This window comes from Abramis brama (genome assembly GCF_963993115.1).
Source record: "Abramis brama genome assembly, chromosome: 24".
NCBI classification, from domain to species: domain Eukaryota; kingdom Metazoa; phylum Chordata; class Actinopteri; order Cypriniformes; family Leuciscidae; genus Abramis; species Abramis brama.
In genome coordinates, this window is record NC_139986.1 from 3,915,002 (window position 1) to 3,930,494 (window position 15,493).

General features: G+C 39.7%; 1 protein-coding gene across 1 annotated transcript; it reads left to right on the forward strand.

Annotated features, from left to right (window-relative positions):
* Positions 1-4,541: 4,541 nt before the first annotated feature.
* Positions 4,542-14,937, forward strand: inhbaa (inhibin subunit beta Aa). The gene is made up of 2 exons (XM_084102231.1): positions 4,542-5,375; positions 12,581-14,937. The coding sequence occupies exons 1-2, from the start codon at positions 4,985-4,987 to the stop codon at positions 13,351-13,353; spliced, it is 1,164 nt and encodes a 387-aa protein (XP_083958357.1). The 5' UTR covers positions 4,542-4,984; the 3' UTR covers positions 13,354-14,937.
* The last annotated feature ends 556 nt before the right edge of the window (positions 14,938-15,493 follow it).

Below are 15,493 nucleotides of genomic sequence, written 5' to 3' on the forward strand. Positions count from 1 at the left end.
TCTTCTGCTGAAAACAAAAGAAGATATTTTGAAGAATGTTGGGAACCGAAAAGGTTGATGGCACCCATTGACTTCCATAGTATTTAGGAAGTATTTCATATTTTGGTCATACTTTAGATTAGGGTCCAATTCTCACTAATAACTTACTATTTACTACAACTTTTACCTCATTAAACTCCCAATTACTGCTTATTAATAGTTAGTAAGGTAGTTGTTAAGTTTAGGTATTGGGCAGGATTAAGGGAGGTAGAATATGGTCATGCAGAATAAGGCATTAATATATACTAATCAACAGCCAATATCCTAGTAATATGCTAATAAGCAACTAGTTAATGAGAATTGGACCCTAAAGTGTTAGCAGTATGTTTTTTTTCCACACTATGGAAGTCAATGGGTGCCATCAACCTTTTCGGTTCCCAACATTCTTCAAAATATCTTCTTTTTTGTTCAGCAGAAGAAAGAAATTCATACAGAATTTTTATTTTTGGATGAACTATCCCTTTAAGTGAGAAGCAAAAATGATATGGCTGGTGGTTGGAGGGGTTGAAATACAAGAAGGATTGGTGACATCAGAAAATGTATTACAATTAGAAACACAAACCTTTTTTGGTGGAAAAGTGGAAAAACATAAGGAAAGTGTATTAAGAAAATAAGTCAATTTAGATTTTTAAGTTTTTCACTGGCAATAACATGATCATCTTGGGTCAAGTCAAGTCAAGAGAAGTCATCTTTATTTATATAGCTCTTTTTTACAATTCAGATTGTTTCAAATCAGCTTTATATTGATAATAATGAAAATAATGCAACAAAGTTTGTTTCTGCTGTACAGCAGATCTTGAAGAAAATAGCGTAGTCCAGCTTAAGTAAGTTCAGTGATGCATTTTTGTTGTAAAAAAGTTATTAATATAGTTCATTTATATATATATATAGCCGTTTTGGAGAAAACAGTCTGAAAGGTGAATTGTTAAAATACTTCCTCCAATCCCATCTAAATATGCAGAGCCTACTTTAAAGTTTAAAAAGAGCTCAAAACATCCTGACCAGCATGACACAGCAACAGCTCAACCAATAGCAAACGTAAAAGCAATCAGGCATAGTAGCTTGCTTTTTTGTAGCTGCTTTTAAAAACATTACTCTGTTTGAGCACCTCGACCAGCCATATACAGCAACAGCTCAACCAATGGCGTGCTTGAATCTTTCTGACCGACCGACAGTGTAAGTGTTTGCGAAACCTTTTCTGTAAACTGTTAATTATGTCTGGCCATGCTAGTGGCACAGAAGCTACACGTTTCAGCTTTAATGACGCCATTTGATTTACTGTAGATGAATTAATGAATTCAAAAGATAGGGCTATGAGCATCCAAGGCATTACTGTAAAAAAAAAAATGACAACATATGTTTTTACATTGCTTTAACGCAACAAAATAAGTTAAGCAATTTTCTTTTTTTATGTTATACAAGATTCAACTAATTTCAGGTCAGTTTAATGTAATTTAAGTTGAAATGACTTAAACATCCAAGTTGATTGTACTTAAAAATTTAAGGCAGCAACTTTTTTTACAGTGTTGGCTGACATACTATAGTAGAGTATAGGCCACATGGGAGAACACAAGATAATAAGCATGACGAATGCAATAGTTAGGCAGATTGCGCGAGAATGTTTTGGCTCTTATTTCCCATCTTCGCACTTCTCCAACAGCAGAGACGCTAGGACAGTCAACATTAGCCTATCTAACCTCATTTTGAGCTTTTCCCTGTGGTCTCCAGTGAAACTCACACAGGGAGGCACAGTCGATTCCGGTTTCAGATAGCGCACGGCCCAGACAGCCTGACCTACAGCCTCCCTCCAGTCCTGGAAGAGATGGAGAGCAAGGGATACGATAAAACGTTTTGAATCCTGGAGACACTCACATCTGGAGAAAGATTTACTCATTCATTCTCTCTTTCTCAATCTCTTTCTCTAGGGTTGAAAAACACATTTTCCCTGCTTCTTCCTCTCCATATTCTCCATTCACGTTTTAATGGGACTTTGTCTCCCTGCCGTGTCATTGAGGAATCATGTAACCTCCGTGTCACCAGTCCCTCATCCCTCTCTCTGTTATGTGTCCCCTGATGAGAAGACAGAGGTGGAGGCAAGCCATCCATCAGTCAAGCTGCAAGCCATCCAGGCTGTCCCGCCACGAGACATTCAGCCACGGCCCAGCTAAAGTCAAGAACATTTCCTCAAACAGGACTTAGAAAGTACTACAATAATTTTGCCTAGGACTGTCCACTCTCTCGGGATTGCTTGACTTTTTATGTTTGGAGAATTGTCATTGATATCTTTATCCCCTACTTTGTATATTCAACAAGTCAGCAAGTGCTGGGTGTTTATTGTTGTGTGATACAGTGTATTACACCATGTCATTGCAAGTGTGTTTCTGGCTGAAGTGTGTATTAAAGTAGTAACAGCTCTCCTGTCTTAGGTATGAGGCAGAGACTGCAATGGCTCATTTTAACAGCCCTAATAAAAAGCTAGTCTCCACACAAACATTAAGTGCCTGAAGAAAAACGAAAAGATGTCTTGCTGTTTCGGTTCTCCGTTAACTCTGAGAACAACTAGCTGAATTTTAAACTGGAAGCCATTTCGAAAAAAAAAAAAAAAAAAAAAAAAAATGAAACTACCACAGTCATTACAACAACCAATAATTTTGGCCTCTTAGACCACAGAAACATAACGACAGATTTCGCAAGAATCGTGTGAGAATTCAATGTGGTCATGGTTTTACGCAGCAGTGACTTCCAGATTTCCTCTTTTCTGCCGTCAAATCATATGCAATGCTCATTATGATTTACCTGTTAGTTCCCTTTTACAGTTTTTGTCCACAGATTTCAGTCTAAACTACTAAAGGAGAACAATATTAACAACAATAGTTTATTTTTATTTTTTTACATCATATTTAGAATGCACTCAGTCAATCTAGATAGTTTTGCAGCAGTTTTTACAGCAGATTTTCAAGGTTCTGATATTTCTAGAAATGAAAAGTATAATATCAACCCCCAAGTCAAGCAAAAAATCTAAGAAAAGCATAGAAAAATAGAAAAACAAGCAGTGTATTGAATGATAAATATGAACATTCTCTAAGGATGGCATGGATACTAACAATATTAAGGATACCTGGGGCCTAAATCACAAAAAAATAGAAGAGATAGACATTGTAATATTAAAAATAATATTAAAAATAAAGTATTGATAATGTAAAACAATTTTACCCTGCTTTTCACAAGAAAAAAAAACAATTCTTGACTCTCTGCAATAAGCAAGTTTCACCACAAGAGGGACTCCTTACAGTGATATATTAAATATTAAAGTCATACAAATGTTTATTGCCAGAGAAAAGACTACTGTAAGTAGTTATCTGAATCAAGTACGGTGCACAAATAGAGTTATTAAATTTCGTGTATACAAATCAAATGTTAATAATATTTACTGAATTAATGTTGTAAAATTATTAATAAAACTAAGATTAAAGCAAGAAAATAGAGCCCCTTATAGACCCCTTGATTACTATACTTAATTATATAAAAACATCTCAGACTTTCTTATATTAGCGAAATATAAATGGCCAGAGGCTGCCTTTCTCAAGGCAGACTTTAGACACTGACCTCAGTCAGCATCACTGAGGAAGCGGAGTCTCCTGAATCAGAACTTTGAGTAATCCCAAATTAATGCATCACCATGTCTTATATGGTGAAAATGTCTACGTAACTCACAGACGCTGTGAGTCGCATGACTACGGCATCCCTCATGCATGTTTTGGCTGATATGCAGACGGTCGACCCACACATGCCCTCAACTCAGGCTTTCATGATGTCACAACCCCAGCTGCCCGTCTCACTGAGAATCCCAGACATCTGTCCTCGGCCAATTAAACAGGAAGTTAGTCTTCCGGGCACTTCCTGGTGTATCTGCGCACAACATGTGTTACGGCAGGAAAGGAGAAGCATGGAATACTTAACATGGACCGCTTCAAAGTGACGTCAAGACGTTCCTTATTCAAGAATAAGGGAACTGTTTAAATGAGAAAATACCATGTAATTCTCTGAAAATTACCACTGGCAATCTCCAGTTGACCAGAATTGGCTAATACGTATTCGAGGAACTGCTATGTCACTGCTCATCTCTCAAGTACTTTAAAATACCTCAGTTTGATTACTTGCCAGACCTGCATTTCTTCAACCAGCTATTGAAATATAAACATATTTTAGAGAGTGCTTAATACAGCAGTGTCTTACATTTAAAAACTGGGAAAACTTACAAATGAATGAACCTAGAGGGGAGGGAAACATCACAGCAGAAACTTAACAGCAAATCACTTGTCATGTCTCTGTCTGAAGCAAATTCCACTACGTGGTTTGTAAACCCTGCAGGGGGAAGTTACTCTGCCCCACAAATAGAACAATTAAAAAAATAACGTAAAGAGTGGGAGGGAGGGAGCAAGGAAGAGGGGAGGGAGGGGAGGGAGGGAAGTATAATTACTGTGTAAGAGAGAGGAGAAGAAGTAGAAACAGAGAGACAGGGGAGCAAGAGCCAGCGAGAGAGTCCAGCCCACTTCAACAAAACCATTCAACTCCTGCACAGTGAGCAGTCCCAGACCTCTTACGAGCGCACTGCTTCCCTGGGGCACATCCAGAAGCCGACTGCCCATCCCATACAAACTTCCCAAGGACCTGGAGAGGGAGAAATCCACTGACAGAACTATTCCTGCCTTTTAACCAGCATCTCTTCTCACAACTCACCAGCAAGGATTACACTTTTTCCTCACTTTTTCCTCCCTTAGTAGTTTAGCTCTTACTTTTTTTTTTGTCCATCAGATTAAGCTCAACCACAGGCAGACAGACTTTACAGCTTTATCAGCGACTGGACGGATTCTTGTCTCACTTTGAAAGGAACTTTGAAAGTAAGTTTTTCATTTTGCAGACACCTGACTCCTCTCATTTAAGGATGTCCCTTCTCCCTCTGCTAAGCGGGATCTTCCTGCTGCTCATCCACACCAATGCCATGGTCACCAAAGGGAGCGTGGCAACATCCGAACAGGCATCCGCCACGGACTGCCCCTCCTGTGCGCTGGCACGGCTTCGGAAAGGTGAGGACGAGGGAGCCCAGCAAGACGTGGTCGAGGCAGTGAAGAGACACATACTTAACATGCTGCACCTGCAAGAACGCCCCAACATCACACACCCTGTGCCTCGCGCCGCGCTCCTCAATGCCATCCGCAAGGTACACGTGGGACGCGTGGCCAAGGACGGCAGTGTTCTGATAGAGGACGAGGCCAGCAACCGTCCAGAGACCGAACAGGCAGAACAGACCGAGATCATCACATTTGCTGAAGCCGGTGAGTCGGAATTTTTAACAAATGTCTTGAGGGAGTCTTTAGTCCTTAAATACTTTAAAGTAAATCAACTCATGGGATGGGGTTTTATAAAGCTGTTCAACTTAATACCACCAGTTCGAAGAGTTCAGGGAAAGGGTCAGTGTCAGTGTTCAAATGAGACTTTAGTCCTTAATACTTTAAAGTAAATCAACTCATGGGATGTGGTTTTATAAAGCTGTTCAACTTAATATCACCAGTTTGAAGAGTTCAGGGAAACCTGTTGCCACCGCACAAAGTCAGCCGGGACTACGCTGCGGCAAATTCAGTCCCCCCTCTCGAGGTTCCTGCAAACCTCCTGCTGCTTTAGAGAATCAGTAATTATCTGAAAGGCCCCCCAGGCTTCAGCCGTAAGCTCTGCACAGGAGCTCGTCCCTCGGGACTGACAGACTCATATGTACGTGGCTTCCCTATGTGACTGAGAGACATACATAAAAATCCTAACACAGAGGAATAAAAAAGGCTTCTCCGTATTATGAGAAATAGAAGGCTGTTCAGTTACTGCCTTTGTGTCGGGTTTCAAAGGCAGTTGAAAGAGTATTGTCGGCAGCAGAGAGAGCTGTTCAAAGGTGCTGTCAAGCCCATGATGTGAGGAAAGATTGGGTTCTTCTCTGAGTCATACAGCTCAAACGGGTCATGAGTGACACCGAGCTGCGGCGTGCTGCAGGAGCTCTCAACAGATGTGTCAGACCTAAAAAGCAGCAAACGGAGCAATTGGATTGCTTGTCTGAAAAGATGAATGTTTCATGATTTTAGGGAGCTGAGACTTTAACACTGCTGCTGCCTTGTGGAGAGAATGATTATATTCAGAATGACATTATATGAATTCAGTTTTAAAATGTAGACGTGAAGTAAAGTAGAGTAAATATAGATGTTGCGTGAAATAAGCCACTCGCTGAAACTCTATTTGTTTTTTCCACCTCAACAAGGACATTCCTCATGCAAGGTTCCTCACATTTTTGACCAATAAATTTGCGTGACTTCCCCCACCCCAGCCATTCATGAATACTGCAAAAGTATTTTCCAAAATCATTTTATAGAGACTGCGTTCACAAAGAGCAATGTTCTAATCAATGACATATTTACAAATAGAAAATTTATATTCACTCTGGAAATCATTTGGGAAATCCACATTTTTTAAATTCCCTGATATGTACGGGATTTTTTTATGACCGTGAGAACTCGTGAGAACGTGTTTATGAGAACCATTCCCTGATAATCTTCTGGTGCCAGACTTCAGCTTGTCACATTATAAAACAAATTCAGATCATGCTTAAGAGATGACAAAAACCTAGTTATGAAACAGAGCTATGAATCTGTTAGTAATCAAAACTATATCAAACTTTTATTATGTGGACTGTTAGAGCAAGTATTTTTTCCCTCAATGTCAGACATATCTATTTGTTTTCAATGGGCTCTTGATGTATTGACTGAGAGGGAGACGGACAGCCCCTCAGGCTGAATGAATAAATCAGGATCGCAAGCTCTCAGTTATCTGCTCATGTTGCAAAACGTCAGATTACTGACCTGAAATGGAACAAACCAAACACATGGCACATCATAGCTCAATTTCTGTGGATATACTTTTCAATGTCATGTTTACTTCAATCACTCAAATTTGACATTTCGAAGGAACTAAAGAAACACACATTAATAAATATTTACCTCATGCTCACCATAAAAGCAAATAGTTGGCTACAAACTAGATAATTTGATGGTCTTATCATTATAAAAGTAGTGGGTGGAGTCTTTGCATAATTGAGCTTAGAGTGTGCGACTGTGCAAATTAATTATTATAAGTAAAATAAAACCTGACCAAACCAAAACGCATTAAAGACACGTCATTTCCCCTTATCTTCACTTACGGGCTTTGGCTCCAAATAAATGTAAATCTTAAGATTACAGAAGATTTCCTCACCTCCTTCCTCCAAACCATCGCAGTGTTATTGAACAGAAACCTTGCGATAATCGTCAAGCTCGTGAGGATTCCCGCTCAAATTCCATTCTCGCGTCTGGCGCGAAATACCACGTTCGGTTGCATCTGATCTGCTTTCCAAAAGTCTCCAAAATATATTTGTTCTCCAAATCCACCACAAGTGGAAATTACTGCTGACACATGCAAATAGGCGAACATAACACATTTACAGTGAAGATTAATGCATATATATATATTGTAGCTAAATTATTTCAATATAATTTATAGTTGGTGTACAAGCATCATTTAGTCTGCAATGTGGCACCAGGTATTATTTTTGGGCTTTGCATCACAAGCAGAGACATAACTGTAATTATATTGACTTACTAAATACTATAATACATAGTTCTTCATGGTGTTTATTTCATACTGGTATGATTTTTTAGACACATTTTGCTGCACTGCATCACTGTAATGTTGTGTTAAGTGGGTTGTTTAGACAACTGTAATTATGTGTATGTTGTAAGTCTTAGACTTCTACACTATCTGTCTGGAATCTTGTCCAAGGATCTGCTCTCATACAGCTATGAGATTTTTATGAATATACATTTCTTAATTATCATAGGCTGAAATATTTTCAATAATAATAAGCTGCTGTTAGACAAAACTGGCTTGAAAATTAAACAATTCAGTGTTTGTGCCTGGCAATGCAACTATACACAGAATTCGTTCTATGACAATATTTTCTTCAGAAAGTTAAATAGAATTTAATGTCTATTGGTAGTTTATAGTTCCAGTCTTCATTGTACGTGGCTGTTGTCCTTTTAAGTGCTGTTTCAGAAGCCACCTTGATAACAATATCAGTTTGCAGATACAAGGACTACAGAATCTGAGGCATACTGTTTCTATAGTTGCTTAAACCATTATCTCTAACATACAGCATGCTGGGTGAATGAACGCTACATGGTAAGACTGATTGCACTCGATTTATATGTGTAGCCTGAAGCCATGTGTGCAATCAGTGCTTGTGTATTTGCATGACTGCAAATACTTTCAGTCTGCAGACTTTCAGGCAGTAGTAAAGGGTGAGAAATAACAGCATTTGTAACTAATACAAAGACGAACAAATACTTTTTAAAGCAACCATATCTAGAGAATTTGCTCTTTCCTACCATGTCACTGCTAAATTTTGAGATTGCAACAGAGGTCATTGATAAAATTCAGCCAAGCGTTCTCCAAAAGTTTCTTTTCCATCAAAAGTTGCAAGATGGATAGCCTTTGCTTCCAAACAAAATAAAATGATTCAACTAATGCATAGACTTATAAATATAATATACAAAACTGTTGACTATTCTATAAGTGGTTGTTGAATTCCGCTGAAGCCATGTGCAGGATCTTCAAACAGAAGGCACGTCGATGATATCACTGTGGATGAAGTGAATGTGTGTGGGCGTTCAGTCAGTGTTTGGCCTTTTTTGATGCCATTCAGGAGTGCAGGTTGCATATGCAAAGCTTGACATGTTCTGAAACAATGACTCAATATTTACTTCTTTTCCTTGGTTTGATCTACTCCTACTTGCAAAGTAATTAATCACAGGGAAAACCCTATAATCACTCCCTGTAGGAATGGTCACATCAAAGAAAAGAAGACATCCCAATTTTTCATGCAAGCAGTTATTTTTGCTAGATCAAATATTGATTTATTTTCAGAAAAGTGAAGCTAAAAGAATCTCAATTTCAAGGCAATGGGAATGAAATAGCCTAATTCCAAAGTATCTTTGTTTTATTTTGGGGCTACATGGCCAGCTTGCCAAACCTTACATATTACAAAGCCACAAAGTTTCTCCTTTAAACACTATCCAGATTCGAGTACCACATTAGAAAGCCTCCTTGTTAGCCGAGGATCCCTTGGCCATTAGTGTTGTCAAAAAAACACTTTCTCAGGTTGCAGGATACTTCACTGCTCACAACATTTTGTAATATGCTACTTAAAGCTTTCTTGGCTTCAGGGTACAGTATACTGTAGTGAAGAAAGGATGCTGCAGCATCATGCCAACTGAGCTCATTTATTACTCTGACAGCTGATGCATCATCCAAACCTGTTCGTGAGAGTGGGTTATTACTTGCAGATGCAGGCTTGGTGGAATGGTAGCAAGCATCTCAACCTTGAATCCCGAAAAATCAATCAGATAAACAAGTAAAATATGAATTGCAGCTTCCGACCTAAATTGTCCCCCCGTGTTTTGTTAAGCCGCAGTCTCTCTACTCATATTGAAAGTCCATGTCTTTCAGTTATTCAGCATGGCCTTGAGCCATGTTCCACAAAGGTTAGTAGGGGGAGGCAGCAGTAACTCTCCTCATTACCCTCCTGGTTCCCTGGGAGCTGCGCTGGCTGAAGCTGGTGATTCTTTGCCGCTAGATGGGGTGCCTGATTTAGATGGGGGCAGTAAATCAAGCCCGCTGTTGGTGCCTGAAATGCCTGTGGGTGATGAGGACCAGATAAAGAGGCTACAAGGCCATTTGGGGAAGAACATAACAGGCATGCTTGGCCTTTACAGCACAAGGTGTGGTATCATGAAACGGCTAGCCAGTGTTAAGGACCCTCGCCTGAGAATGTATACAAGACTCTACAGTGTTATGGTTAGGAAATAGGCTTTAATTGCACTTTTTGTTTGTTTGCTTCTCATTGCTGGATGTAGAAAAGGCCATGAATGCTGTTGCAGAAACATGCTGTACACTGAAATGAATTCCAGTGGTTTGTGGTCTATTTAGTGACATTATGATGTCAAAGGATGCTTTATGATTTTAGTATTGGTCTCTGTTGTATATTTCCTCTTGGAACACCTCAGCTGCATTCATTACGGACCATTTTTATTTGGTTTAGTATCCAACCTTATGTAAAATTCCTGATATTTTTAACTGTTTTAAGCCTCTCTTTAAAAGCATCATAGTAGCAAGCGATAATTATTCAGATGATAATTGACAATTGTTTGAAATATATGAATATCTTTACGATATTACAGCTCACAGTGTGCTCTAGTGCAAGAGTTTAGTCTGTAAAATCCATCCTTGCTGCTGACGGGACTGTGTTTGAAATATGTTGCATAACAGGCGAGGAACTCAAATCATTCACTCCCACACGCCATTAAAAGAGTCATATTTCCACCCTCAGACTTTTATTTCTAATTTAATATCTTGTTGGGTCAAAGAAGAACATGGGCCAAGAATCTTTAGCTCCCGAAGGGATCCAGGAAGTGTTTTTATGTTAGCACCTAGAATCCTTCCCTTCTGATATTTAACGTGAGTACTGGCCTTGAAACAATAACTGTTGCCAAGTTGTCAGCAAGTCCTAGAGAATATACATCACGCTCTCTTGTGTTTTGTTATGTGAATGGATGCTTCGTTCCACTTGATCCATTAAGCACCTGTTAGCGCTGTACTCTTTGAACTAGCATGTGTGTTCTGTGCGGAAAAACTGTTGCCTTTAATCAACATTGTCAACAAATTAGCCAAAGATAAATAGTGCGTTCTATAACAGTTAACCAGGAGGAGTACAAACAAACTTCATCCAAAGAGGCGTGTTTGAACAACCTTTCAGGTTGTGGAGTTCTTTGCTGCAAAAGCATTCTTTTAGCTTCAAGCACTGGGGCATTGCAAGCTATACAATATGACAGGAGGCCAACAAGGAGATGAAAGAGGCTGATTCCCCCTAAGGTAAACCAGATAGAAAAGGGGATTATAGAACACATTAACTAAAGCCATGTTTAAAGAGGAGTGGACATCCCCCAGTCCCCCCAACAAATACACTTAAGTTTCCAGGTGATTCTATACTTCAGCCACCCGCCCCTTTTGAAGACAGGGAAAGGGGGAGGGGAGGAATGTGTAAATGTTATTCTCCATCTTTGTGTGCAGGACAGCTGTGCAAACTCTGCCCTTGCGGTAAAATTGGTGTTTATTGTTGAGGGATTACCGCATGGCTCTTTAGTCTTTCTCTTCAAATTTAAAAATTTCTCTTTGCTCTCTGGCAAATATATTCAGAGGCATGCAGAGTTGCGAAGCTCCGGTGGTGATCTTTCTTCTTTGGACCTGGGCCTCGTCTCTGGAGGGGCAGTTGAAGGGGTTTACTCAGCTTAGCAAATGCTAACGATACTTGATTCTTTCAGTGGGTGCAGATTAAAAGGGAAACAATGCATTAGCCACTACTGGGGAAAAAAAGCCTGCATTTGTGAAGCTCGGCTGTGTTTGGACAGATGGGTTTGGGCCAGGGATCCTTAAATACACTCTCGCACACATACACACTTGTAGCTTGACGCCATTGTTATTACGTCGCAGCCCTGTAAATGTGTTGTGGTAGGTGATAGATGTAGTATTTGTGCAATATTTTTCCAGAGTATATTGCTTAATACTTGTTGCAAGAGGCTTCTTATTATTAGCCATGACATGCAAGAATCATTGTGTATTCTAAACCTTTGGTAGGTGGCCACTTTTACAAGATCTCAGCTTCAGTAGAAGTAAGCAACAGTCAGCTAGACCAGCCAGTAATAATGTCCCAACAAAGGTTTAGTGGCTTAAAAACAGGTTGAGTCAGTAAATTGAGAGGATTTGTTTAGAAGCTCCCAAATGATCCGTGAACTGAAATTTTCCAGAGGCCTTGCCTCTGTCTATAACACGGTGGGAATCAAAGCCAGAGAGAATAATCTTTTACAATCCAATGAGACAGCAAGCCACATGCCACATCACTGCTTCCAGCTGCATGCTGCATGTTGTCATGGTCATTACGTTCAACAAAAACTTGTTGCAGGCGAGCAGACTCTTAATTGCTTAGTTAACTACCAGGAGAGGTGATGAAGTTGGTTTAAAGTCTTGTTGAAACCCTCAATTATTTCAATTCCAAGGTGGTACAGGAAGAACCAAATGGGAGGGATTGTTTGTTTGCGAGTGTGCGTATAGGAACGGCTGATTCACATCTTGCATTTGACGTGCAGGAAAAGGATGCATGACTACATGCTTCTTTGCACTTTATTAATAGTCGCACACAACAGAAGGAGATTGTTTTGCGGAAACCTTGAAAAACTGGTCACTGTTGGCACAAAGCTAAACTGTTCCACTGATGCCACCACTCCCAGTGTCAGCTCTGCTTTGGCTGTATCCAAAGTCAGCCAGAGCCTCAGGCTAGAGTGAGATGCAAGTGCAATTACAAAAGATCAGCACAATTGACTAATCTCCGATGTTTCTTTCTCTTCCTGTCCCACAGGTGAAGCTCCAGGATTTGTCAACTTTCTCATCTCCAAGGAAGGCGGTGAGATGTCTTTAGTGGAGCAAGCCAACGTCTGGCTCTTTCTGCGACTGCCGAAGGGCAACCGCACCCGTGCTAACGTCACCATCCGGCTGCTCCTGCAACAGGGAACGGGGGAGAAGGTTCTGGCAGAGAAATCTCTGGACACGCGGCGTAGCGGCTGGCATACATTTCCAGTGTCGGCCAGTGTGCAGACATTGCTTCAGAATGGGGGAAGCACGCTGAGTCTGCGCATCTCCTGCCCGCTGTGTGCCGATGCCCGGGCCACACCAGTACTCGTGACTCCGGGAGGCGGCGAACGTGAGCAATCCCATCGACCTTTCCTCATGGCCGTGGTGCGACAGATGGACGATCTGTCCCAAAGGAGACGACGCAAAAGAGGTCTCGAATGCGACGGCAAGGTACGCGTCTGCTGCAAGCGGCAATTTTATGTAAATTTCAAAGACATCGGCTGGAACGACTGGATCATCGCGCCCTCAGGGTATCATGCCAACTACTGCGAAGGTGACTGTCCCAGCCATGTCGCGAGCATCACCGGCAACTCGCTGTCCTTCCACTCCACGGTCATCAACCACTACCGCATGCGAGGGTACAGTCCCTTCACCAACATCAAGTCCTGTTGCGTGCCGACTCGTCTGCGAGCCATGTCCATGCTCTACTACAACGAGGAGCAGAAAATCGTCAAAAAGGACATCCAGAACATGATTGTAGAAGAATGCGGATGCTCGTAAGACTGCTGCGAGAAGAGGAAGGGTAGGAAGGGAGAGACAGCGCAGCAAGTTTGGGTGGTAGGGGCAAGAACTTCAGCCCCAAAACGAATGAAAAAGAAGAGATGTAGAGGGAGGAGAGGAGGGCTCCTCTATCTCTATCTCACTGCCTCAAGACAAACTCTCACGTAGACAGGCCTCTCTTTCTCTCGACCACTTGTGCGTGGTCATCTTAGAATCCAATGGGTATCACGTTACAATGGGTATCTGTAACTCAGAGTAATCTCTGTGGCACTTTCAAAAAGAGAAAAGAAATATAATATATTTTTGTTACAAAGCAAAGGGAGCAAGGTCAGAGAGTATTTATGCGGCCTATTTTGCAGTGCGAACATGCACTGCAGGAAGAGAGAGATGAGGTGCCTGAAAAAGAAAATCTCAAAACTATGCAACTTGTCAAGTATTATGATATATTTTTCATCAAGGTGTTGTTTTGTTTCTTAACTATTTACTTTTACACACTAAAAAAAAAGTTAACGTTTGTTGACTTTTTATACCTTGTACGTATGTTATATGTTTGTTGTGTGTGTCCGTGTACAAAAGTGTGTGTATGTACAGTCTGCCTATGAGTATTCGTATTCGTATGTGTGCATGTCTGTTCGTGTGTGTTGAGAGATACTTGAAAGAAGTTTGACGGGCTGCTGGAACCAAACATTTCTCTATATTATTATTCTAATTATTCTGACTATTGTTGATAATGTTATTATTTTGTTTTGATTTCTGTACATTATTTGTTATTTTAAAATGAGACGTTAAAACGTTTACAGTTTTGCACTATATCAACATTTTGATCAGCGTAGCCACATATACAAATATGTTTATAGAGAAAGACTAGAAGCACTTCAGAACAGGCGTACCTACATAGCATGAGTCTAACAAATGAGATTGTTAAAAATAAACAGGGAGGTTTGAGGGGAAGGCAGAGATGACAAGCACTACATCAGAGGACCATGTATACACATGCATTTTACAAAATAGTGTTTTGGTTTTTTACTCAACACCAAAGAATTTAGTTTAGCGTTGCCTACCATATTAGGCTGTCTCCGAACAGTTGTTCAGAAGATACCAATATGTCTTTCAGAAGGTTGCTTTGTTCTCCCTACAAAGATGTCCAGGTTAGCAAACCGAAAGACCTTTAAAACAGTGTCTCAGTGTCCCACAGCGGCTCACTCCTGTGTGTGCTTTTGCACTGCTGTACAGTCCATGCGTGACTGGCCATCGAAATGGTTAATACAGCACTTAAACCAACCTTTTAAAGTTTGTTTTTAATTATGAATTGTTACAAAAGTGAATGTGCATCATTGATATTTAATGACTTGGGAGATTAATTACTATTATTTAGACATTTACTTTTTTATTTTTTCCCACCAAATATTAAAAGGATCTTCAGTGATCCAAAAAAAAAACAAAACTGTTTTTGTTTTGCATATGTTAATATTTCCGCTTCCCAACACAAAATATTTTACCACTGTGCAATGTTGGAGAAAATAAAATGAAGCAATTTGGGGAAAAAAAAGAAAAGAAAAGAAAAGAAAAGAAAAGAAAAGAAAAAGGAACTTTTGTGTTACATTTGGACTAAGAAACATTTACTTTTTTCAGTATGTTCCTGGTGGGAATGCAAAAAAAAAAAAAAAAAAAATGTCATTAAAGAAAAATACAATTAAAATGGAAAAGAAAAATACAAATTCAGAAAAAAATATATAAAAGAAAGACATGTTGTATATGTTTTTGTTTGTTTGTTTGTTATTAAAAAATAATTGACACTGAAATAAGTGGACTAAGAATAAAAAATATATTTTTTATTCTGTATATATGGAAATCAAGATACCAATATGTTGCATTGCTTTGTTGTACAAATCAAAAATGTGCTTGTGGCTATTTTTTTTTATCTAATTTATTCTACAGTATTTTGTCCTTTGCTTCACCATTAAAGTTAAAAGGTTGTACACTAAATCAGATGAGAAAAGTGTTGGTTGTGATTTCTTGCACCACATACACACACACACACGTAGCCAACACACAACTAACTTTAAGACACACCAGATACTGCATAAATTATAAGATATAAGACAAAGCACAAGCCCTACTGTATTACAGGCCTTGTCAA

Coding starts and splice junctions, on each gene's coding strand:
- inhbaa (XM_084102231.1), top strand. CDS start 4,985: ATGTCCCTTCTCCCTCTGCTAAGCGGGATCTTCCTGCTGCTCATCCAC. Junction 5,376..12,580: donor CATCACATTTGCTGAAGCCG/GTGAGTCGGAAT, acceptor CCTGTCCCACAG/GTGAAGCTCCAGGATTTGTC.